The following is a 25,023-nucleotide window of genomic DNA, read 5'->3' as shown; positions in this document are numbered from 1 at the left end:
GAATGTTATAATTCTTGACGTCTGATTTGTGTCCATTTATTCTTTTACATAGAGACTGTCCGGTTTGGCCAATGTACATGGCAGAGGGGCTTTGCTGGCACATGATGGAATATATCACATTGGTAGATGTGCAGGTGAACGAGCTTCAGCTCTTGTCCCCTAATGCCCCTACTCTACTTGCACTACATTGATGACATCATCATCTGGGCCCATGGAAAAGAAGCCCTTGAGGAATTCCACCAGGATTTCAATAATTTCCATCCCACCATCAACCTCAGCTTGGACCAGTCCACACAAGAGATCCATTTCCTGGACACTACAGTGCTAACAAGCGATGGTCACATAAACATCACCCTATACCGGAAACCTACTGACCGCTATACTTACCTACATGCCTCCAGCTTTCATCCAGATCACATCACACGATCCATTGTCTACAGCCAAGCTCTACGATACAACCGCATTTGCTCCAACCCCTCAGACAGAGACAAACACCTACAAGATCTCTATCAAGCGTTCTTACAACTACAATACCCACCTGCTGAAGTACCTACCTGCTGAAGAAACAGATTGACAGAGACAGATGTCACCTACTACCGGAAAGGCCCAACAAAGAAAATAACAGAACGCCACTAGCCATCACCTTCAGCCCCCAACTAAAACCTCTCCAGTGCATCATCAAGGATCTACAACCTATCCTGAAGGACGACCATCACTCTCACAGATCTTGGGAGACAGGCCAGTCCTTGCTTACAGACAGGCCCCCAACCTGAAACAAATATTCACCAGCAACCACACATCACACAACAGAACCATTAACCCAGGGACCTATCCTTGCAACAAAGCCCGTTGCCAACTGTGTCCACATATCTATTCAGGGGATACCATCATAGGGCCTAATCACATCAGCCATGCTATCAAAGGCTAGTTCACCTGCACATCTACCAATGTGATATATGCCATCATGTGCCAGCAATGCCCCTCTACCATGTACATTGGGCAAACCGGACAGTCTCTATGTAAAAGAATAATGGACACAAATCAGACACCAAGAATTATAACATTCAAAAACCAGTCGGAGAACATTTCAATTTCTCTGGTCACTCGATTACAGACCCAAAAGTGGCAACATTACAACAAAAAAACTTCAAAAACAGACTCCAAGGAGAGACTGCTGAATTGGAATTAATTTGCAAACTGGACACCATTAAATTTGGCTTGAATAAAGTACTGGGAGTGAATGTGTCATTACACAAAATAAAACTATTTCCCCATGTTTCCCCCCTGTTCCTTATACGTTCTTGTCAACTGCTGGAAATGGCTCACCTTGATTGTCACTACAAAAGGTTTTTTCTCTCTCCTGCTGGTAATAGCTCACCTTACTGATCACTCTTGTTACAGTGTGTACGGTAACACCCATTGTTTCATGTTCTCTGTGTATATAAAATCCCCCTACTGTATTTTCTACTGCATGCATCCGATGAATTGAGCTGTAGCTCATGAAAGCTTATGCTCAAATAAATTTGTTAGTCTCTAAGGTGCCACAAGTACTCCTCTTCTTTTTGAGGAAATGAACTGTATTCTTAAGCCAGAACTGGCCCTCTTAAATGTATCTAATTATTTTTATACCACTGTCAACACTGTAATACTGAAATGCCTTCCAAATATTAACAGAAATACATGGGATCTCAAGTTTCTCTCTCCGTTCTTCTGGTCTAAACCTACTGGAAAAAAGTGTCCCAATGACTTTAAAAGACATTGGATCAGAACTATGAGTTTCTTGTCTCATCTGCTTCTAGAGGATCACATAAGGAGGACATATTCCTTTTTCATAGACCAACCCAAGGGAAACAAGAGAAATGCATTTGATTGATAATTTCTGACTGCTGAATCATAAGGACCCTGAATCACTGGAGTCTGCTTCGATGCACATGTTCTACTCCTTCCCAGTTGAACTCTTGCCTCTCCATCAATACTCACTTGCTTCTCTTCTTCACAGACGAGGACCCTTGCTCCGTGCGTATTTTTGCACCATATGGGGGTGTGCTCCACTGATATGAATTCATCTGAAGAAGCAAAAAAACTTCCAAGCGTTTGAGTTACTGTCTTTGCTCTTACGAAGAGAGATTGTCCTGTGCGGTGTTTGAGAATGAAGCTGATCGTGTAGGGTGACAGGTTGGAAAAATTTAGTTTGCCTTTTTCTTTATAGCTGTGCCACAGACAAAAAAAACCCAACACATTATTAGTTTGCAAGAAAACTTATCAGAGAAGTGACAGAGCCTTTCCTTCTATTACTAATGCTGAAAGGAGCAAAGAGGAGCTATCTAAGGTATTTATATGACCCTCCCACACTATCACAGATCTGGGAACCTCACAGTCCTTAACGTATCTACCCGCACTACAGCCCTATGACATAGGGAAGTTCTGTTATCCGCATTTTACAGATGGGGAAAACTGAGGCACACGGAGAGGCTAAGTGACTTGCCCACAGTCACAGGGAATCTGTGACAGGACAGGGAATTTAACTCACATCTCCGGAATCCCAGCCTAGCATCACCACCACTGGGCCATCCTATATGAATGAATTCAAACACTGCTGGTTGCAAACTGGTTTAAAGGCGACATGTAAGGGATTGAAAATTGCATGCCAGCCCTTGTTTGTTTCTTCCTGATATCTAAGAAGTCCTGAAAGGCTATTTCATAAGAAGGGCTCTTTTTCTTCCACACCTTTTACCTGAGAAATACCAGGGCTGTCAATTCTGGTCTTTAATGTTTTTCTGGAGGTCTTTATGGAGGACCTAGATGTGCTGATTTGGCACCCACACAGCCCTTTATTAAGGGAGTGGAAGATGCTGAATTTTTAACAAAAGAGGTTTTCTTTCCAATTGTTTATTGAGGCCTTTGGGTTAAACACGTTTTAACAAACAACAAAAAGACTTTAAACAGTCTCAACAGAAGAAAAAATCCTCTCCCCGCTCACGCCTTGTCTATATTCCAAGTCGCTCTCGTTTATCTCTAAACCAGTTTAAAACTGATTTATTTAAATCAGTGCAAAACTGTGTGGGCTAAAGCTAACTCAATGTATGCCAGGTTTAAACAGCATTAAGAGTGTGTCCACACAGGACTTTGCTGATTTAACTAAATCAGTTTAACTAAATCAGTTTAAAATAGCGGTGTGATTTTAAACTGGCACAACTTTTAATATAAACAGGGCATCAAAAGCCAATTCAGGAAAGCACATGTTTAATTTTGAGGATGTGGTCAAAGGGACATAAGGAAGTCTGATTATATGGTTTCTCTAGTGTTTTAATCCTACCAGCAATCCAGTCATTCATAGGCTCATCAAGAAGAAACAGGGAAGACGATACACAAATTTCTAGCGTAAAAAAAAAAAAAGGAAAAACAAACACAAAAAATCCCTCACAGGTCTTCTTTAAACCTCATAAAGGAGCAACAAGAGAGACATTTTTTTTCCTTTTACCACCACAAAACAATGAAAAAGAAATATAAAAAATGATGCCCATAAACAGAAATGCGATTCATAGATACTAAGGTCAGAAGGGACCATTCTGATCATCTAGTCCGACCTCCTGCACAATGCAGGCCACAGAATCTCACCCACCCACTCCTACGAAAAACCTCACCTATGTCTGAGCTATTGAAGTCCTCAAATCGTGTTTTAAAGACTTCAAGGAGCAGAGAATCCTCCCTCAAGTGACCCGTGCCCCATGCTACAGAGGAAGGCAAAAAAACTTCCAGGGCCTCTCCAATCTGCCCTGGAGGAAAATTCCTTCCCAACCCCAAATATGGCGATCAGCTAAACCCTGAGCATATGGGCAAGATTCACCAGCCAGATACTACAGAAAATTCTTTCCTGGGTAACTCAGATCCCACCCATCTAATATCCCATCACAGGCCATTAGGCCTATTTACCCTGAATATTTAAAAATCAATTACCAAAATCACATTATCCCATCATACCATTTCCTCCATAAACTTATCGAGTAGAATCTTAAAGCCAGATAGATCTTTTGCCCCCACTGCTTCCCTTGGAAGGCTATTCCAAAACTTCACTCCTCTGATGGTTAGAAACCTTCGTCTAATTTCAAGTCTAAACTTCCTGGTGGCCAGTTTATACCCATTTGTCCTTGTGTCCACATTGGTGCTGAGCTTAAATAATTCCTCTCCCTCTCCTGTATTTATCCCTCTGATATATTTAGAGAGAGCAATCATATCTCCCCTCAACCTTCTTTTAGTTAGGCTAAGCAAGCCAAGCTCCTTAAGTCTCCTTTCATAAGACAAGTTTTCCATTCCTCGGATCATCCTAGTAGCCCTTCTCTGTACCTATTCCAGTTTGAATTCATCCTTTTTAAACATGGGAGACCAGAACTGCACACAGTATTCTAGGTGAGGTCTCACCAGTGCCTTGTATAACGGTACTAAAACCTCCTTATCCCTACTGGAAATGCCTCCCCTGATGCATCCCAAAACCGCATTAGCTTTTTTCTCAGCCATATCACATTGGCAGCTCATAGTCATCCTATGATCAACCAATACTCCAAGGTCCTTCTCCTCTTCCGTTATTTCTGATTAATGCGTCCCCAACTTATAACTAAAATTCTTGTTATTAATCCCTAAATGCATAACCTTACACTTCTCACTATTAAATTTCATCCTATTACTATTACTCCAGTTTACAAGGTCATCCAGATCCTCCGGTATAATATCCCGATCCTTCTCTGAATTGGCAATACCTCCCAGCTTTGTATCATCCGCAAACTTTATTAGCACACTCCCACTTTTTGTGCCAAGGTCAGTAATAAAAAGATTAAATAAGATCGGTCCCAAAACTGATCCCTGAGGAACTCCACTGGTAACCTCCCTCCAGCCTGACAGTTCGCCTTTCAGTAGGACCCATTGCAGTCTCCCCTTTAACCAATTCCTTATCCACCTTTTGATGTTCATATTGATCCCCATCTTCTCCAATTTAACTAATAATTCCCCATGTGGCACGGTATCAAATGCCTTACTGAAATCTAGGTAAATTAGATCCACTGCATTTCCTTTATCTAAAAAATGTTACTTTTTCAAAAAAGGAGATTAGGTTGGTTTGGCACGATCTACCTTTTGTAAAACCATGTTGTATTTTGTCCCATTTACCATTGACTTCAATGTCCTTAACTAATTTCTCCTTCAAAATTTTTTCCAGGACCTTGCATACTACAGATGTCAAACTAACTGGCCTGTAGTTACCCGGATCACTTTTTTTTCCTTTCTTAAAAATAGGAACTATATTAGCAATTCTCCAATCATTTGGTACAACTTCTGAGTTTACAGATTCATTAAAAATTCTTGCTAATGGGCTTGCAAATTCAGGTGCCAATTCCTTTAATATTCTTGGAAGAAGATTATCTGCGCCCCCTGATATTCCCCCCAATTCAAATAGGATGTTTTGCAAAATTCCCTGCAAGATGCCCATTTCTTTTATTCACTCTTTTAAAATACCTTAAAGATTTCTATGCCAATTTAGTGCCCTTCGAAGAGTGGCATATACTATCCAGGAGGCAACAGTGCAAATTTCCTCCATGCACTGCCCTCAACTGATGTAGAAGAATCATCCTAGAGCTCCGAGGCTGATACATCCTTGGTTTCTCTGCTGACCATAGAGGTAAAGCACTGGCTGGTGGACTACACGCTGACATTCTGAACAGTACAGTTTGCCCCACCCTGCTCTATGAACAGGAAAATGAGAAGATCGCTGCTTACTCTTTGCCGACACTCGCGTACGCTAATGAATGGAAAGTCTTGCAAATAACATTAGGGGGGAAGACACTCTTTCCGTTCTCCACTATGGCCTTGTTAAATGCCACATACAGAAAGTTGAGATGGGGAAACTTCTCTGCATACTTGATCAAAGTCAAGGTCTTTCCCGTACCTGAAGAACAAAAGAAGGAAAGGTGTCCTTGTGTCAGAATCCTACCTGTATTCCCAGCACTTCTCGCCCATCAGGCTCTTCATCACCCCTATATCATTAGCCTAGTCTGCGCAATGTGGTTGAGATTTTCAAAGCCAACTAAAGCATTTAGCCAACCAACCTCCACTGCAATTAATGGGAGGTGCATGGCTAAGTCTGCTTTGGAAATCTCAACCTGTAGCCACAAGTGTTATGAACAGTTACAAAATCACGCAGTACTTTTAAAACACTCCAGCTAATCTATCTGATATGAGAAATTTCTGGGAAAATGAATTGCACCCGTTGTCTAGACAGTGGCAAGCTGAGTTTACTGTCTTGTATGGGTGTGGTGGAACAGATGACACCCCACCAGCCAGTCAGGGGCTAAGGAACTCCTGTGGTCACTATCAGACCAAACTCGCATGGCAAGTCAGGCTTGGAGGCAGGCACTCAAAAGGGAGGACCTCATCCAGTTGAGGCGGCACTCAGAAGCAAGTAGAGCCAGGGGCCCCAGACTGGGACCCTGTGCCTTGCAAACGCTGCCTGCCTTGGCCCTCTAAGGAAGAAGACAAGCCCATCTGTTTTTCTGCGTTGAAGCCCTGCTCCCCGCCTTTACTTGCACTGAAGAGTGGGAACCTCGACTGCCTGTGGGGCCTGACAGATTGCTTCCCTCTCCCTTGCTCAAGGAAAAGGCCTATGGAAGTACTTTCCTATGGTTGGGACTGCTTTCTATCCCCCAAAAGAGGACAGATTCGCTAAAAGGCACAGCTGAAGGACTGTCCCCCAGACCCAGATCAGAGGTTTGCAGCTACTTAGAGAACTATGCATGATATAAGCAAAGTGCCCACTCTTACCCCAAGGGGGCAACCTCAGGACATAACATTTCACAATGTGTAATGTGTTTGTCACTCTCCCCCACCCCTTTTCTATTATTTCTACCTGTTGCACCATATTATCCTGGTCTGTGTACTCTCCAGGACAGGGGCTGCTTTATTTACCTGTTTCTATAGTGCCTAGCACCAGGAAGCCCTAATCCAAAACTGGCACTACTGCAATGCTGCTACTAAGAGCGAGGTCAAAAATTTATTTTCTTTTATAATTTACTGCCCTTAATTTCTTTTTTGTGTTATAAAAAACACCCTCTTTTATTCCACTTGTATGGGGAGCTAGAGTTGTATACGAGTATTCTAAAAAGCTGCTTATTTCCTGCCTACATGTTTATACAGGTATTTGATTTCTACACAAAAATCTACCTCGATTCATTTTTGTTAGCTGTAAGCAGTGTTTGCCACGTGTACCTCCTCAGCTCCAACAAAGGAAAAAAACACAACAGAACTGGAGTTTACGCAATTGTCTAGTAAGCCAATTTTTTTTTTTTTTTTTTTGGATAAAGCGACGCTGCAACTTGTTTCGCAGTCAGCTTTCTTACCTGCAAATGCCATAATTTTCACTACTTGACCAGGCAAGATTGTGTGGTTTAGGATCCTTTGCTGTTCATGGGTTGGTTTTATGTCAAACTTATTACTAAAAAATAAAATAAGAGCAAAACAGTTATTTTTCTGTTAAAATACACAACCAACAAGGAACTTATAGCAACGACATGCCTGAGCATGGAATTGCAACGCTCTCCTATTGGAGAGGCTGGACTGGGGAGAGACAAGGGGCAGTCAAGTCAGATAGGAAAAGGCTACAGCCATATAAGGCCAGAAATAACAAGGGCCAGAAGGAGGGTTGTAGCAGTGGGGACCATGTAGAACGGGCAGATATTGGAGAGAAAAAAAAGCAACATGACTGCAGATGGGAGAAAGAATGGGTGTGACCTTACATAAGGTCACTTGGGAGCCTTTAAGCCTAAGTCATTCAGGTGCTAAGACCCATTTCCAGAAATGACTTCGGCTCCTAAATCTCACTGAAAAAATTCAATGGGACTTAGTCTTCTGAGTCGCATCTGAAAATAGAACTTGGGCTCTTTTCAACATTTGACCTTTAAGTAGTGTGACCAGATGTCCTGTTTTTAAAGGGACAGTCCCATTTTTTTGGAACTTTTTCTTATATAGGCGCCTATTACCCCCCACTCCCTGTCCTGTTTTTTCCACAGTTGCTATCTGGTCACCCTACCTTTAACCTCTCTGTGCCTCATCTCAGTTCCCCAGCTGTAGCCTGGGGGATCATTATCCTTTATTTCACAGAGGAGCTGTGAAGTTTAATTAATGTTTATAAAGCAATTCAGTATTTCAGTGTTGTTTTTATAAATAAAAATATAATTAACTGTAATAAAACTACATAGCAAACTACCTTTTTCCAGAAAGTTGGCATGAGATACCAAGAGAAAAATTCCTCCATCTAGGTATATCCTCCTGATTCTTCCAAAGCCCTTTGTTAACAAATAACTATTCTCAGAAAACTCCCTTTCTATTGACTGCAACTGTGAGAGAACCATAGTTAAACTAAGATTTCTGGGTGAGGGAATGGAACTAAGGGCTGGGAAACAAGAGGGTTGAATCCCACATGTTCAAAGTATCTAAAGAATTCCCATCACCTCACCTGTGAGGTAGGGCAGTGCCATTATCCCCATTTTACAGATGAGAAACTGAGGAACAGAGAGGCCAAGTGGCTTGCCCGGGGTCACAAAGGATGTTTGTGGCAGAGCAGGAATTGAATCTGAATTCCCAAAGGCCCAGGCTAGTGCTCTAACCACTGGACAATCTCTCCTTTATGTAGCAAGCTTTCAGCAACTTATATCAATACAGACGACAGGATGGAGTTTGTGTGGACAAGAGATATGCCAGCAAACGTCTGATGGCTGGTTTGCCTCACTGCTTCTCTTGAATAAGCAGGCAATGATAATAAGCATGCATTTATTAAAATTATTTCCTTTGTGGTAGCAACATGAGGGGTTTAGGCCCCATTGTGCTAGACGTCACACACACAAAATAAACAAGCTTTTCTAAAGCTTAAATTAGACCAGTCACACTTCCTTCATCCCCCAAAACATCCCCATGGACAGGGAGGGGACAGGAGTCTTCCCCAGGAACTTGGGGTGATAACAGTCATTTTAGCCGGCAGTAGTCATGTTATCGGCAGATAACAGTGTTTAATAGATGCTTCTTACCAACTGCTGTCATTGTAATGAGTAAAACCCCCTCATTTTAGTAAGAAAATAAAATACTTTGAATTTTTATAGCTTATGGGTCTGATTCTGCTTTCCCTCTGTTGCAGATTAATGACACTCAAATGAGACAAAGAAGCTACTCGGACGCCAGTGAGAATGAGACTCTGTAAACTAGCCCTTTCTGTGAAGTGTTTGCTCAGTCTCCAGGACTTTACAGGGATCTGTGTATTTGGCCCTCTCATTTAGATTAAATACACGAGCAGTACCTGGGCCAAGCGCCTCTTCCACAGTCTGAACTGGGCGTTTCCAGCTTTGTTGTCTTAGTAACAGGGCAAGAGTTCTCCATCAAATACAAGCAGTAGAAAATACTGTAGTGAAACCTAACAGAAAATATAAAGACAGATAACAAATCTAATGCAAGAGGATCTTTAACAATGCTCAATTAAACATCAGTTACCTCCCTCTGCCCCCACAAAACACCCCAGAAGCCGTTTATGCTGCCCATAAAGCAATATTTGGAGAGCTCACTAGCTGACTTATCCAATAAGGTGCCAGACTGGACCAGAGGACTTCAAATTCGTTTCTGAGATGAGTAAAACTGCATGTGGAAAGATAACATAGCGCCCCTGGCAATAAAGAGCTGAAGGTGCTGAGGAAAACAGCCAATCAAGATCCTTCCTGTTTCAGTAGATGGACCAGAGATTTCCCATCACTATAGAAGTATCCTAAGTGTGCAGCATTTGGGTTATTAGCATACCCAAGATTTTCATCAGATGTGTAGACAGACGTCGCTTACACAAATAGAAAAGCAAGGCAGGCCACAAACATTCAATGAGTCTAAACAGGGAGACAACATCATCATTTGAAGTGCTGTTATAATCTGAAAAGTGACTGTAAAAGTGGCATGGAGGGGCTCCTTGTTTACTGCCTCTCATGGACCCAAGAGCAAGTTGGCCCACCTTGTAAAAAAGATTATCTTTATAACCATCTAGTCCACAAACATAACCTAGGATCGGAGAATCAAGCTGGGTCCTTTTCTTCTCATGGGTCAACACCTGTAATAAATATTTTACAACTAATCAATGACCCTGTTGCTGATATCTGATTTATAACAGAATTCAGATCACTCGGAATAATAATCACAGAGAGCATTTTACATTATGTCTACACAACGCTTTGATTAATCAATTCATCCCCGCGACACCCACAGAAGTGCATTAGAAAATGCAAAAAAAACAAGAATACTTGTGGCACCTTAGAGACTAACAAATTTATTTGAGCATAAGCTTGCGTGGGCTACAGCCCACTTCATCGGATGCATGCAGTGGAAAATACAGCAGGACGATTTTATATACACAGAGAACATGAAACAATGGGTGTTATCATACACACAATAGCGAGAGTGATCAGTTAAGGTGAGCTATTACCAGCAGGAGAGAAAAAAAACCTTTTGTAGTGATAATCAAGATGGGCCATTTCCAGCAGTTGACAAGAACGTGTGAGGAACAGTAGGCTGGAGAGGTTTTAATTGGGGGCATCATCAAGGATCTACAACCTATCCTGAAGGACGACCCATCACTCTCACGGATCTTGGGAGACAGGCCAGTCCTTGCTTACAGACAGCCCCCCAACCGGAAGCAAATACTCACCAGCAACCAAACACCACACAACAAAAACACTAACCCAGGAACCTATCCTTGCAACAAAGCCCGTTGCCAATTGTGTCCACAAATCTATTCAGGGGACATCATCATAGGGCCTAATCACATCAGCCACATTATCAGAGGCTCGTTCACCTGCACATCTACCAATGTGATATATTCCATCATGTGCCAGCAATGCCCTTCTGCCATGTATATTGGCCAAACCAGACAGTCTCTACATAAAAGAATAAATGGACACAAATCAGACGTCAAGAATTATAACATTCAAAAACCAGTTGGAGAACACTTCAATCTCTCTGATTACTCGATTACAGACCTAAAAGTGGCAATACGTCAACAAAAAAACTTCAAAAACAGATTCCAACGAGAGACTGCTGAACTGGAATTAATTTGCAAACTGGATACAATTAACTTAGGCTTGAATAGAGACTGGGAGGGGATGGGTCATTACACAAAGTAAAATTATTTCCCCATGTTTATTCCCCACCCCCCATTGTTTCTCACAGGTAGAGATGTGAAGTGACTTGCCCGAGGCTACATGGTGAGTCAATGATAGCTGACTGAAACTAATAACTTTCCTTAGAAACTCACTGCTTCTCATAGCTGGGTTAACTCTGTTGTGCTAACAGGAGTAGAAACAACAACTTGCTTTCATAACTGGGTCAAGCAACTCCAAATACACATAGGTGGTTGATCTGCTGTGTATGGAAGTATTTGTTGTATACAGTCACTTTTCTGAAAATAACAGCACTTAAAAACCACCCTGAACTACTAATATACTGGACTCTTAGCCGCTGTGAACTAAGTTCAACGGGGCAAGGATGTGCTCACAATAAATAAGCATTCCAGCTGCAGATTTTCATTTTAAGATATGAGAATCTCCCCCTCCTCACCTGTTACTTATATTGATGCCCTTCTCCCTCATTGCATTCAGCAGCGTGGCCATACAGTACAACGTCTCAGTGATGTCCAGAACTGAAAGGGTAGAGCTGGGTCTCCTAAGACACGCCATCAGCTTTTGGATGTCATGAACGCCATCAGAAAGGAGCACAATAGCTGCTATCACGGCCCACACGTTCACAGCCTAGAGAGGGTGATGGCAAAAAGAAAAATGGAGAGAACCAAGAGGACTACAGAGTTTGTCTACTCAGGGCATTGGGGGAGGGGAGAGAGAGACAGAGGCAGGCATTGTGAAAAGATCCCTGTGATTATTAATAACATCAGTAACAAATTTCCTCAGCCAATCCCCTTCCTCCCCGCGACTATTTAACATTTCCAATTTATGCTCAACAATTTATCACTGGCAAATGCTTTTCTTTAGGAAAACCCTTTATGCACATTGCTCCAGATATGACCCACAAAGTAAAATGTAAGATCAAAAAACCCACCAAGGAATGTTTAACCTACCCCTGCAGTGCCCTCTAAATCAGGCAGTCTCTGGATGATGCATATTTCGGCCTTGGTAAATAGATGGTGCTGCTTCAAGCACCTGAGAACTGCATCAGGGTCCATTCTCCGGTCAGCATTGGAGGCGGCCATATACCTGTGCAGAAAGTGCCCAAAGTCAAGGAATGAAAGTTAGGTCATCTGCAGTACCATTAAGCCTGCCCTACAGTATGCATATAGCCAGACGGGCTCAATCCTGCCAGGCGCTGAGCACTCTGGCTCCGATCCAGAAAGGCACGTAAGCATGTGACCAGTTCCTAGTCTCATTGACTTCCAGGGATTAAAAGTTAAGTGAAGCACGTGCTTAAGTACTTTGCTGGATTAGGGCCCTGGATTGTAAACTCTTCAAGGCAGGGATCATGTCTTCGTTCATGTGTAGACAGCGCGTAGCATATCGTGGGTGTTACAGGAATATAAATGATAATGCATAGGGCAAGGAGATGAGAGGGAGCTGTGATCCTCGCAGCCATTACTGGTAGTAATGAGGATGGCCTGTGGAAATCCAGTGTGCACTGATCAGAGAAAAGATAACTTTTTTTACGCATTGGGTTTTTCAGTCTCTCACATCTTAAAAAAAAAAATCGGACTACTTTTGACCCCATTTTCCCTCTCCAACTTCCACCTCATCTTCCTTCTCCCTTTCATATCTAACCTCACTGAATACACGGTTTACAATCACAGGCTGGAGTTCCTCTCCTCTACCCTCTCCAATCTGGCTTCGGGCCCAGGTGCTCCACTGAAACCACTTGCCAAAGCCTCTTAAGACCTCTTCCTAGACAAACCTCAAAACCAGTACTTCAGCCTCAGCCTCTTTGCTTGTCAGCTGCTTTGGATACCATTGTACTATGCTCTTCATCTTGCAATCATGTCTTCCCTTGACTTCCGTGACCATCCTCTCCTGGTTCTCTTCCTCCTCCTCCTCCTCCTCCAATTGTTCCTTCAGTGTCCCCTTTGGAGGATTCTCCTCATCCCATCTCCAACTTCCTGTGGATGTTCCACAGCAGTCTGTCTCCCCCTACGCTTTATTTCGGGTAATCTCATCCACAAATGCAAATTCAGACACCATCTCTATACTGATGACTCTCCAATCTACCTCTCCACTCCAGTCCTGCCTCCTTTTGTCCACATTAAAATCATGGCCTCTCTCTTTGACATCTCCTTGTGGCTGTCTAGACATCAGCTAAAGCTCAGCACAGCTAAAACAGAGCTTTTACTCTTCCCACCATTTCCTTCCTGGTACCTCTTTTCTCAATCACTAGGGACAACAGAGTGGATAAAATTGATGATTTATTAAAAAACAATTTAAAAAGTCAGATTTATTTACTTAAATTAAACACGGGTTTGTTTTTAAAAAAATTTAAAATGTAAAATTAAATTTGAAATTGACAACCTATTTAAGGCCTACGTTTATTATAATCTATTAAAATCATTTAAATAAATACAAAATATAATATTAAGCAGAAAATGTTCACTGCCAAGCGTTAAAGTCAAACCACTGAACAGGTGGAAGTTACCAGCTAAGCACCTGGAACCAGAGTTTGTTGAAATGCTAAACCAGCTTTTGACAGCAGTAGCCTCTTCTACAGGTGCAGAGGGAATATTTTCTTTGTATCTGTTTATTCAACTAGTGCAGTTGATTCTGGTTGATTCAAAGTTAAGAAACCAATGGGTGTTAAAAAGGCAGGAAAGCTTATTTTCCTCTTCCAACCTATTAATAAGAAGTGTGTGTGAGAGGATGAGATCTACTAGTTTCAAAATCTTGAAGGACATGGTGACGAGAAACAATCAATTCAATTAGCTAATTACAGTTCATACTTCCTTTGTTGAATAAATCAATTAGTTTTAAATGCAAAACATGCTTTGATGAACTTTTTTCTTATGTACCCAAAACATTTAAAGGTTAAAAAATTAAATTGCTGTTTGTGCTATTTTAATTTAATTTGGGTTTCCATCCTGCGAGAGATGGAAATCAAAAGTCAAATATTAATCTAATAAATAAGAGATGCATCATTCACCATTTACTAACATAATAAACAATTTAAAAGTAAGAATGAATATATATTAAGGTAAGCTATGTAATTGTTTAAATAAATGCGTACAAGTTATAGTGTATCAAGACTAGCAAAAAAAAAAAAAAGCACCAAATTTAGCATGAAGGCTATATTTAGTTGCCAATCAATACGTTTTAATGGTTACCATTTGTTAACTAAGTATTGGGCTCTTAATAATTTTAACCCTTAGGATTCTGGACCAGCCCTAAATAGTAACATCCAATTGGCGTGTTTGTCCAGTTGGCTATTTAGTGGTTTAATGCCAAGGAAGATAAAGTACAAATGCAAAACATGGTTAAAATCGATTTAAAATCAGTGTGTGCTGCTTGCTGGTTTAAATCATGATTAAAATTGGGGACTTAAATCGCTTTGATTTAAAAATCAACGCTCACTGGTGCAACACCACCATTGTGCCTATCACCCAGACCTCTCTCTAGATCCTCAGACCCAGGCTGTATTTAATTCTTACAGACTCTTTCGGGGTAACATCTCTTATGCAGAGCCTTATCCATCCAGACAGCTCAAATTCTCAGCCAGGCTCTCATCATCTCACGTCTCAATTACTGCAACATCCTCCCTTCTGGCCTTGACAAATGCAGTCTTGCTCTGCTCACACCCATTCAGAATGGTGCCGCAAAGATCATTTTCTTAGTCAGTTGCTTTGACCACATCGTCCCGCTCTTTGCAGTCCTTCACGGGCTCCCCCTTCTCGATGGCATCAAACACAAGCAATCAGTCTTCGCTTTCAAGGGCCCTCATGACCTATCCCCCACCTTACGTATCATCTCTCATTTGCTATCTAGATGCGACTTTCACCTCCGATCGGCCTGGTTGCCAGCCTCCATTGCTCACTTGTTAATATTTTCTCATGTTGCTCCTCACACTTGGGAGGAGCTCCCAGCAATCACCTACAAAGCGAACACATTATCTTCCTTAAAACTCTCCTTTGCCACGTTGCATACAAAACACTTGACAATGGTTAGGCCCCTGGTGTGCTAAGGCCACTACCTACCATGCTGAGCTACCCTGTCTCATTGTTTCCTTGGCTTCCCCATCTGTCTGTATCCATCCGTTATCTCATACTTAGATTGCAAACCCTTTGGGGCAGGAACTGTCTTTTTGTTCTGTGTTTGTACAGCACCCAGCACAATGGGGTTCTGGGCCGTGACTAGGGTTCTTATGCACTACTGTAATACACGTAATAAATAATAGTAACCAGAAAATGGAATGATTTGGAAATTTAGAGCATCACCTCTAGGTTATATTTTTATGGCACAAATAATTGAGCGGTTAAGGCATCTGCGTAAGGGAAAATGGAATCAGGAGATTTTTGGGTGGAGTGGGGAGAGCAAAGGTGGCATTTTTTGCCTAGCCCAGAAGGTCCATTGATCAGTTTTACTTCTCATAACTAATTCCTCCTCTCTCCTGCACACCCCAATCACGTGAAGCAAGTAGATGTGTGAGAGGAAGTTAATCACCTTTCTTGGCAAAGCACAGCATAAAATGGAGGCAAACCTACAGCAACAGACTGGAAACAGGGCAAAGCACTGCAGGGCTGCTTCCCCCACCTGCTGACGTACGGCTGTAAAATCACACGATGAAACAGACTCACCTTATAAACCCCAGCATGCACTGATCCTGCTCTTGGGTTATACCATAATGATCCAGAATCCATTCAACTGTGAGCAGAGCCTGGGCCTCCTTCATGAGGTATTGACGGTACAGCTTTTTCCACAGGATAAACTAAAATGCAAATCAATGCCCCTATCTGAACAGCACCTTTCAACCCAAAACACTTTATAAATAGGCTTCTTCTGGCAAGCACTAAGAAGCACCATTGCTCCTGGGGGAGACATGTAATTTCAGTTTAGCAAGACCCAGCAGCTCAATAAAAACAAGCAGGTGGCTCATGATGGGGCAAAAAGAAGATGGAGAAAAAGGAGGGATGGAAGAGGAAAGAGTGAAAATTCTTGCTCCTTGTAGTCTACGAAAGGCTTGTTTTCTAGAATTTCTCACTATAGATACCCCTAGCTTAACCACCCAGGTGAAGCACCAATGCTGGCAAGGTACCATCGGCCATCAGCATTTTTAACACTGTCACTCAGACCTGCTTTGAATAGGATTAGAAAATATAGTGCTTCAGACATCCTGTGGCTCTCTGGAGCCTGTCCCCACAAGCCCTCCCACCTACCCCTTTGGGACTGTTTTGGTAGACAACGCTAAGAGCTCATCATCTCTTACTGTCTCTAAATCTAAAACAACTCCCAACAAGTTCATCATTTATTATTATTATTTGTACTTTGCATAGGAGCCGCAGTCATGGATCAGGGCACCAGTGTGCTTGATGCTATACAAACAAAGAACTAGAAGGTGGTCCCGTCTCCAAAAACAAACGGCCTACCTGTAAGCAATGACAGGTGGATGCAGGCAGATGGAGTGGTGCCTAGTAACAGCGAGACAATACTGCTCAGCACGATAGGCAGTGGTCACAGTGCACGAGCTAACAGAGAGTTTTTTGTAGGGATCATTGGAGAGGGCAGTTTTGAGGAGGACAGTGCAGATATTTACAGGCAGCTCCTCAAAAGCACGTAGAACCCATATAAGAAAAAGCACAAAGGTAACGGTTCAAAAATGTAACTGCTGGCCGATGAAGGTGGGGAGGTAGGGGAGGAGTGTCACCTCCTAGCAGACACTCGGCATCTCATAAGCAAGACTTCACACCTCATAGACAAGACAAGAGTGAAGTACGAAAGGTTATGGCGATTACTGATGGGACAGATAAGTGGAAGAAGTTGATTCAAAGGAAGAAAGAGAGAGGTCGCTTAGCTAAGCAGAACAGGGCAAACGTTCCTGGTGCATAAGCAGGAATGGGACATGATATAGGCAGCAAAAGAATCTGAATTAAATCAGTAAGACAACACCCTCACCAATGGATCACTGACAATCTCTCTCCAGCGATGACACACCAAGCTCAGGTTCAGATAGAGATCAGTCACAGGGAGGAAAGAAAAAATAATTCTCAGGATTTCACTGGGCAGCTGGTCAATGTGTCCTTGCGGTTCTTTACTGCATGAAGTCCCTAGAAGCCCAAAATATGAATCAGGAATTGGATCAATTTCTATGACATCAGGGTCTTGTCTGATTTCTGTGCGTCCTGGAGAATACTTGAGGGAACTGTCCATCGTGGGCTTTTTATCAATCCCACCACATTTACTGTATTCTGTATAATTACTGCCAGCTCCTTCTAACCAGAGAGGCCGTTTTCTAGAGGCCGCAGGACCCCTGGAAGCTGGTTTAGCATCCCCATCACATCCAAGCAGGCCACAGTAATCCTCCAACCCCTCGTCCATGAAGAAGGAGTCCAATGACTCCTCCTTAACTTCATTGCCTTTTGCCACTTTGTTACTGGTAGTTTGCGTCTGAATGACTTTGAAGTAATCAGTGATGCTCCTCTGATGACTCTGTCCTACAGCAAAGACAAGAAGAAAGAACACAAGCAAAGTGTGTTTTTCTGTGTGTTTGTCCAATGCCTGAAAGCCTCTAGGAGCCTTTAAAACAAAAGGGCAAAATGCTAACACCTCACTACTCCCCTCCCCTTGCCATGATCTTTACACACAAACAAATACATAGAAAGAAAGCTGTAATTTCTACTTCACATTAATTATTTCCTCTGAATGGACAAACACGGTGACTAAGGGAGGAAGCAGAGAGATAGGAGGATAAATAAAACTACTGTGGTCAACCTCTGAGATCAGCATAAAGCTCTTCCTGCTACAGTTTACTTTTCAGAATCCAGTGAATACGAAAACAAGTTGAAACAACAGTGAAGCTGCAAACTGTTTCGAGCTTAATGTGAAAATCACAGCATAAACCCCTAAATCAACATTACTCAAATGCAGCCACCGGAGGAATTTTTTTGCAGCCACAACAGCCTCCTGGGCAGAGACATGGGGGACAAAGTGGTAGTCCCGTCCTGCAGCGCCCAGCTTTTGCTCCTGGATGCGCTCCCTTGGCGTTTGCTGGTGCTGCCAGCAGGGTTCAGTGCCCTGCAGCCTCCTCATGGGCTCCAGGCAGCGTCTCTGGAGACACATGGCACTGGTGTGCACGGCACAAGAGGAACCTGGAGCTCCGCCAACGGCTGATGAGTTCCCGACCTTCCTTCTCAGGGGGACGGGGCTCGGGCTTCAACCCCGGGGCTCCCACTTCAGGCTTCAGCCTGAGGCGGCAGGGCTCTGGCTTGGAAAAATTGTCAGAGTGGCCACCAGCAAGAGTTGGTAGCCACACTCTGAGGCCACCAAAAAACTTCTTGCAAGAACCTTGGCCCTAAATGGCACAGGCCTTAAATACTTACTGAAATTTTAAGAAAAGAGATCAACTTTTTTTTAAAAGTAATAAAGCTAATTTATTACCAGCCACCCATTGATTTGACTGCAAAAAGATTATAGCACAGAAGTGAAACTGAAAGTCTATGATGGACTCTACCCTCAGTGGCCCGTCCTTTCACTAATACAGCAACCCACACTAGCCAAACCCCTGGAGATGCACTTTACCTAAGCAATCATATTATTGGTTTCGATATTAATGCGTACCTATGCTGACAATCATCATTACTGGTCCACACAAGTTCCATACTCTTCCTAGTCTGCAACTCACAGCCATTATTTTGTGCTTCCTAATGTTTAACCAAGAGGCAGTGCTGGAAAAACAAGTGGGGCCAAGATTTTCAAAAGCAATTAGTGATTTTGAAAGCCCAAGTTGGCATGCCTTAAAGGGCCTGAGCTGAGCACCCAAAAAGTAAAGCATCCAAAAATTACTAAATTTTCAAAAATGACTTGGCCGAAGTCATGTATTCAGAGTCCACAATGGAAATGAAGCACGATCCAGCAGTTAAGGCATAGAACAGAAAATCAGGAGCCCTGAGTTCTAGTCCTGACTCAGCCTTTCACCTCAGTTCCCACGAGGAAAATTTCCAAAAATGTTTAAGTGATTTAGGAACCAAAGTGTCACTTTCAAAAGCAACTTAGCCACTACTCAGGCTCCCAAGCACCTAAATCACTTTTGAAAATGAGACTTGGGCGCTTTTGAAAATTGTACCCCATGTATGGAAAATAGGTATCATAATAGTTCCCTGCCTCACAGAGCAGTTGTGAGGATTCGTTAGTTAATGTTATGAAGTGCACTGAGATCCCTGAATGGAAGGTGCTATAGAATATTAGACAACCAACACTTAGAGAACTAACTAAATGAGAATGCATATTAAATAATGAATATCCAAGAGTATCTCCATAACTGCAGATGTTGCAGTGTATCTCAATTAGGGCTGCCATTTGCAGCAAGCAGGCTGGTCTAATGAGGCTGGTGAGTGCAGCTCAGCTTTTCAAAGCAAGGGAAAGGCAGGAGACATTTGGAGTTGGTGTAAACCAGGACTTAACCCAGCCCTGGTGTGGGACTCACCCTCCTTGGGAGGAGAAAGGACTCACGACTCTAGAGGTAGCTCTCTCTAAATGGTAGCTTGCCATTGCTTAGTTAGGCCGCTGCTTAAGTACAGTTATACCAAAGGGTGATTATAGTGTGGATCAATCAACTTCTTTCATTGTGGACATTCAATTAGACCTCCTCCACTGCTCTTCCCTCAGTAACTGCTCACAGTAATTGGGGTTAAATTCCACTGTTGCGCAGAGCCAATATTAACAGTACACTCTCAGCTCTTAACCTTGTTTGGAAACACTGTACCTTCTTGTTTTCTCTTGGTCCTGTATGTAGGGTAGAGGCCCCTGTTTAGATCTCCGCTCGCCTGTCTTTGACTGAAAGGCTGTGTCAGGGAAGATGAGCCTTCTCTGCTCTGGCTGATGGCTTCACAGTCACTGGCTGTAAGGTGCTTTCGTTTAAATGGTCTCACTGTCACCAACATGAAAAGAAAATTGCATGGCTGTTAATTTAAGTTTATGTTTATTTTCAAGTGACATGCTGTGCCTTTGGTAGACTTCGACAATCAGTTCATTTGGGATCAGTTCTTTTATAAAAGCCCCATGGGATGATCTCCACATCTTAGCCAACGTACTCTCTTTCAATAGCCTATGCAGAAATTTATACAGAGCTTTGAAGATGTACTGTTCAGTAAAATACAACATCATCAAGACACTTTACAACATTCAAAGCTATGTGTAATTATAAAGTTTACACAATAACTTCACTCCTAGTGTCTAATTCATCACTGTACAGGACTTTGGGATATCCTCCGGTATGAAATGGCTACGCCACTGTAGCATAGACAGCTGCTATAGCAACAGAAGGAGTTTTGCCAACGCTGTAGTAAAACTGCCCCCTGGATCAACAGAAGAATTCTTCCATTGACCTCATGGCATCCACACCTGGGCTTAGGTTAACTCCGTGTCTCAGGGCTGCGAATTTTCCACACCTCTGAGCAACATAGCTAGGTCAACCTAAGTTTACAGTGACAAGTTTCAGAGTAGCAGCTGTGTTAGTCTGTATCTGCAAAAACAACAGGAGGACTTGTGGCACCTTAAAGACTAACACATTTATTTGAGCCTAAGCTTTCGTGAACTACAGCTCACTTCATCGGATGCAGTCCACTGAATGCATCCAATGAAGTGAGCTGTAGCTCATGAAAGCTTAGGCTCAAATAAATGTGTTAGTCTCTAAGGTGCCACAAGTCCTCCTTTTCTTTTTGCTAAGTTTACAGTGTAGACCAGGCCTAAGTCTAGGGATCTGGTTACAACAGAAAAAAACTGTAATGCAGATGAGTCTTCAAGCCTTTTGCACAAATGGGCTAAAGCTCTGGATATGTCCAGGCCATTAGACCTGTTAAACTTCTATCTAGACTCAAAATTGCAAACTGTTAACTGGGCCCCTTGCTCAGATATATTTGCAGTGTAGCTCTTACCCTTACTATTGGCAGACTAGAAAACCTTGTGAGCAATTTTAAAATGTTAGACTGTAAACAGAAATTCGCAAGAACACATCTATTTTGATAACAGGGACTGGCAAGGATAGATGACCTAACTTCCAGTTACAGAATTATGAGTTAAAATCTAAAATGACCATGTGCAATCGCGCTTACAGCGGCAATAAAAGCATCCAAGCCACACTGCTCACTTGGCTTCAGTTTTTAGTTCTTTTTTATATCACACAGTAGAGAACGAGATCCCATACCATAAACCATACCCAGGATATCTATGAAGCCAGTAAGTGCTTTTGGTTTACATTAGCATCAAAAGATCAAATCATTTTCCTTCACTTCTTCCTCCCCTTCAGAGCTATTACACACCACTAAGAGCTTTAGCAAAGACCCCTGTGGTTTCTGATGCCTTATACAACCAACCCTTCGCTGCCCCAAAACCTACCAGAAGCAAATGTCTAAGGACGGACAAATTATTTGCTCTTCTAGATCAGATGCTTTTGAAAAATATTCCAATTAAAAAAAATTTGTTTCTCTCTTAAAAGGAGCGCGGACACAGAAGTCAAAGTGGGGAATGCAAATACTTGATTGACAGGAATACTAATTTGAATTATTTTAAAATCAAATCATAGCATTTTTGCTTTAATGGTTGAAAATCTTAAAGATCCCAATGAACAATGAATAAAGCCCCTCCTCTCCCCTAGCCAGGACCTCAGAAACCCCATCCAGGGCATTAATTCTCCAATGCAGCACCAAGCCTCCTATACGCGTTATCTATTCTACATGCCTCCTGCCCCCAGAGCAGACCCCACCCCAGGTCCTATCCCTGCACTCAATGCAGACCCCCTTCAACGCGATCCCAGCCCCCAATGCAGCCCCTCCCATTCCAGGCCCCATCCTAATGCAGACCCCTCCACCTAGATCCCTGCCCCCCAGGGCATACCCCCTCCCATTCCAGGCCCTATCCCTATCCCCGCCCCCCAGCGCATACCCCTCCCATTCCAGGCCCATATCCCTATCCCTGCCCCCCAGTGCATACCCCTCCCATTCCAAGTCCTATCCCTGCCCCCCAGTGCATACCCCTCCCATTCCAGGTCTTATCCCTATCCCCGCCCCCCAGTGCATACCCCTCCCATTCCAGGTCTTATCCCTATCCCCGCCCCCCAGCGCATACCCCTCCCATTCCAGGTCCTATCCCTATCCCCGCCCCCCAGTGCATACCCCTCCCCTTCCAGGTCTTATCCCTGCCCCCCAGTGCATACCCCTCCCCTTCCAGGTCTTATCCCTATCCCCGCCCCCCAGTGCATACCCTTCCCATTCCAGGCCCTATCCTAATGCAGACCCCTCCACCTAGATCCCCGCCCCCCAGTGCATACCCCTCCCATTCCAGGCCCTATCTTAATGCAGACCCCTCCACCTAGATCCCTGCCCCCCAGTGCATACCCCTCCCATTCCAGGTCCTATCCCTATCCCTATCCCTGCCCCCCAGTGCATACCCCTCCCATTCCAGGTCCTATCCCTATCCCTGCCCCCCAGTCCATACCCCTCCCATTCCAGGTCCTATCCCTATCCCTGCCCCCCAGTGCATACCCCTCCCATTCCAGGTCTTATCCCTATCCCCGCCCCCCAGTGCATACCCCTCCCATTCCAGGTCTTATCCCTATCCCCGCCCCCCAGCGCATACCCCTCCCATTCCAGGTCCTATCCCTGCCCCCCAGCGCATACCCCTCCCCTTCCAGGTCTTATCCCTATCCCTGCCCCCCAGCGCATACCCCTCCCCTTCCAGGTCTTATCCCTATCCCCGCCCCCCAGTGCATACCCCTCCCATTCCAGGCCCTATCCTAATGCAGACCCCTCCACCTAGATCCCTGCCCCCCAGTGCATACCCCTCCCATTCCAGGTCCTATCCCTATCCCTGCCCCCCAGTGCATACCCCTCCCATTCCAGGTCCTATCCCTATCCCTGCCCCCCAGTCCATACCCCTCCCGTTCCAGGTCTTATCCCTATCCCGCCCCCCAGCGCATACCCCTCCCATTCCAGGTCCTATCCCTGCCCCCCAGCGCATACCCCTCCCCTTCCAGGTCTTATCCCTATCCCTGCCCCCCAGCGCATACCCCTCCCCTTCCAGGTCTTATCCCTATCCCCGCCCCCCAGTGCATACCCCTCCATTCCAGGCCCTATCCTAATGCAGACCCCTCCACCTAGATCCCTGCCCCCCAGTGCATACCCCTCCCATTCCAGGTCCTATCCCTATCCCCGCCCCCCAGCGCATACCCCTCCCATTCCAGGTCCTATCCCTATCCCTGCCCCCCAGTGCATACCCCTCCCATTCCAGGTCCTATCCCTATCCCCGCCCCCCAGCGCATACCCCTCCCATTCCAGGCCCTATCCTAATGCAGACCCCTCCACCTAGATCCCTGCCCCCCAGTGCATACCCCTCCCATTCCAGGTCCTATCCCTATCCCCGCCCCCCAGCGCATACCCCTCCCATTCCAGGTCCTATCCCTATCCCTGCCCCCCAGTGCATACCCCTCCCATTCCAGGTCCTATCCCTATCCCCGCCCCCCAGCGCATACCCCTCCCATTCCAGGTCCTATCCCTATCCCTGCCCCCCAGCGCATACCCCTCCCATTCCAGGTCCTATCCCTATCCCCGCCCCCCAGCGCATACCCCTCCCATTCCAGGTCCTATCCCTATCCCTGCCCCCCAGCGCATACCCCTCCCCTTCCAGGTCTTATCCCTATCCCCGCCCCCCAGTGCATACCCCTCCCATTCCAGGCCCTATCCTAATGCAGACCCCTCCACCTAGATCCCTGCCCCCCAGTGCATACCCCTCCCATTCCAGGTCCTATCCCTCCCAGCGCATACCCCTCCCATTCCAGGTCCTATCCCTATCCCTGCCCCCCAGTGCATACCCCTCCCATTCCAGGTCCTATCCCTATCCCCGCCCCCCAGCGCATACCCCTCCCATTCCAGGCCCTATCCTAATGCAGACCCCTCCACCTAGATCCCCGCCCCCCAGTGCATACCCCTCCCATTCCAGGCCCTATCCTAATGCAGACCCCTCCACCTAGATCCCTGCCCCCCAGCGCATACCCCTCCCATTCCAGGTCCTATCCCTATCCCTGCCCCCCAGCGCATACCCCTCCCATTCCAGGTCTTATCCCTATCCCCGCCCCCCAGTGCATACCCCTCCCATTCCAGGCCCTATCCTAATGCAGACCCCTCCACCTAGATCCCTGCCCCCCAGTGCATACCCCTCCCATTCCAGGTCCTATCCCTATCCCCGCCCCCCAGCGCATACCCCTCCCATTCCAGGTCCTATCCCTATCCCTGCCCCCAGTGCATACCCCTCCCATTCCAGGTCCTATCCCTATCCCCGCCCCCCAGCGCATACCCCTCCCATTCCAGGCCCATATCCCTATCCCTGCCCCCCAGTGCATACCCCTCCCATTCCAGGTCCTATCCCTATCCCCGCCCCCCAGCGCATACCCCTCCCATTCCAGGTCCTATCCCTATCCCTGCCCCCCAGCGCATACCCCTCCCCTTCCAGGTCTTATCCCTATCCCCGCCCCCCAGCGCATACCCCTCCCATTCCAGGTCCTATCCCTATCCCCGCCCCCCAGCACATACCCCTCCCCTTCCGGGCCCCCTCCCTACGCCCTTTGCAGACCTGACCCAGGCCCTAGCCCCGCCCCCAACGGGGACCCTTCCAGGCCCAAGCCCCGGCCCAAGCCCGGCCGGAGCCGAACCAGCCTCACTCTGCTCCCCCGGCGGTCGGAGCGGCTCCGCTTCCCGCATCCAAACGCCTGCGCCCGGACCGCCCTGGCTTCCCGGGATTCCGCTCCTCGCCTGACTGACGCCGCCGCGCGCCAATC

The 25,023-nt window shown here is 45.1% G+C and overlaps 1 protein-coding gene across 4 annotated transcripts in view; it reads right to left on the bottom strand.

The window, feature by feature from the left end:
* Window positions 1–25,006, bottom strand: part of FBH1 (F-box DNA helicase 1) — a 46,877-nt gene extending 21,871 nt beyond the window's left edge. Inside the window, exons 1-10 of one of the 4 annotated variants that reach the window (XM_038388636.2) lie at window positions 24,907–25,006; window positions 19,960–20,124; window positions 17,154–17,692; window positions 15,839–15,969; window positions 12,137–12,272; window positions 11,623–11,813; window positions 9,332–9,445; window positions 7,383–7,477; window positions 5,767–5,935; window positions 1,981–2,209 (exon numbers count right to left, since the gene is read on the bottom strand). In XM_038388636.2, the coding sequence (XP_038244564.1) occupies window positions 1,981–2,209; window positions 5,767–5,935; window positions 7,383–7,477; window positions 9,332–9,445; window positions 11,623–11,813; window positions 12,137–12,272; window positions 15,839–15,969; window positions 17,154–17,692; window positions 19,960–20,124; window positions 24,907–24,946 (1,809 nt within the window). In that variant the 5' untranslated portion in view covers window positions 24,947–25,006. Of the gene's footprint in view, window positions 1–1,980; window positions 2,210–5,766; window positions 5,936–7,382; window positions 7,478–9,331; window positions 9,446–11,622; window positions 11,814–12,136; window positions 12,273–15,838; window positions 15,970–17,153; window positions 17,693–19,959; window positions 20,125–21,399; window positions 21,555–21,590; window positions 21,880–24,906 lie in introns of those variants that run through there. The other 3 variants (XM_038388614.2, XM_038388617.2, XM_043499338.1) reach the window with 3 other exon arrangements.
* Window positions 25,007–25,023: the final 17 nt, after the last annotated feature.

The sequence above is a fragment of the Dermochelys coriacea genome, chromosome 1 (genome assembly GCF_009764565.3).
Source record: "Dermochelys coriacea isolate rDerCor1 chromosome 1, rDerCor1.pri.v4, whole genome shotgun sequence".
Classification (NCBI taxonomy): domain Eukaryota; kingdom Metazoa; phylum Chordata; order Testudines; family Dermochelyidae; genus Dermochelys; species Dermochelys coriacea.
Note: the sequence above shows the minus strand (reverse complement) of the source record. Positions and strands in the feature narration are given on the sequence as shown.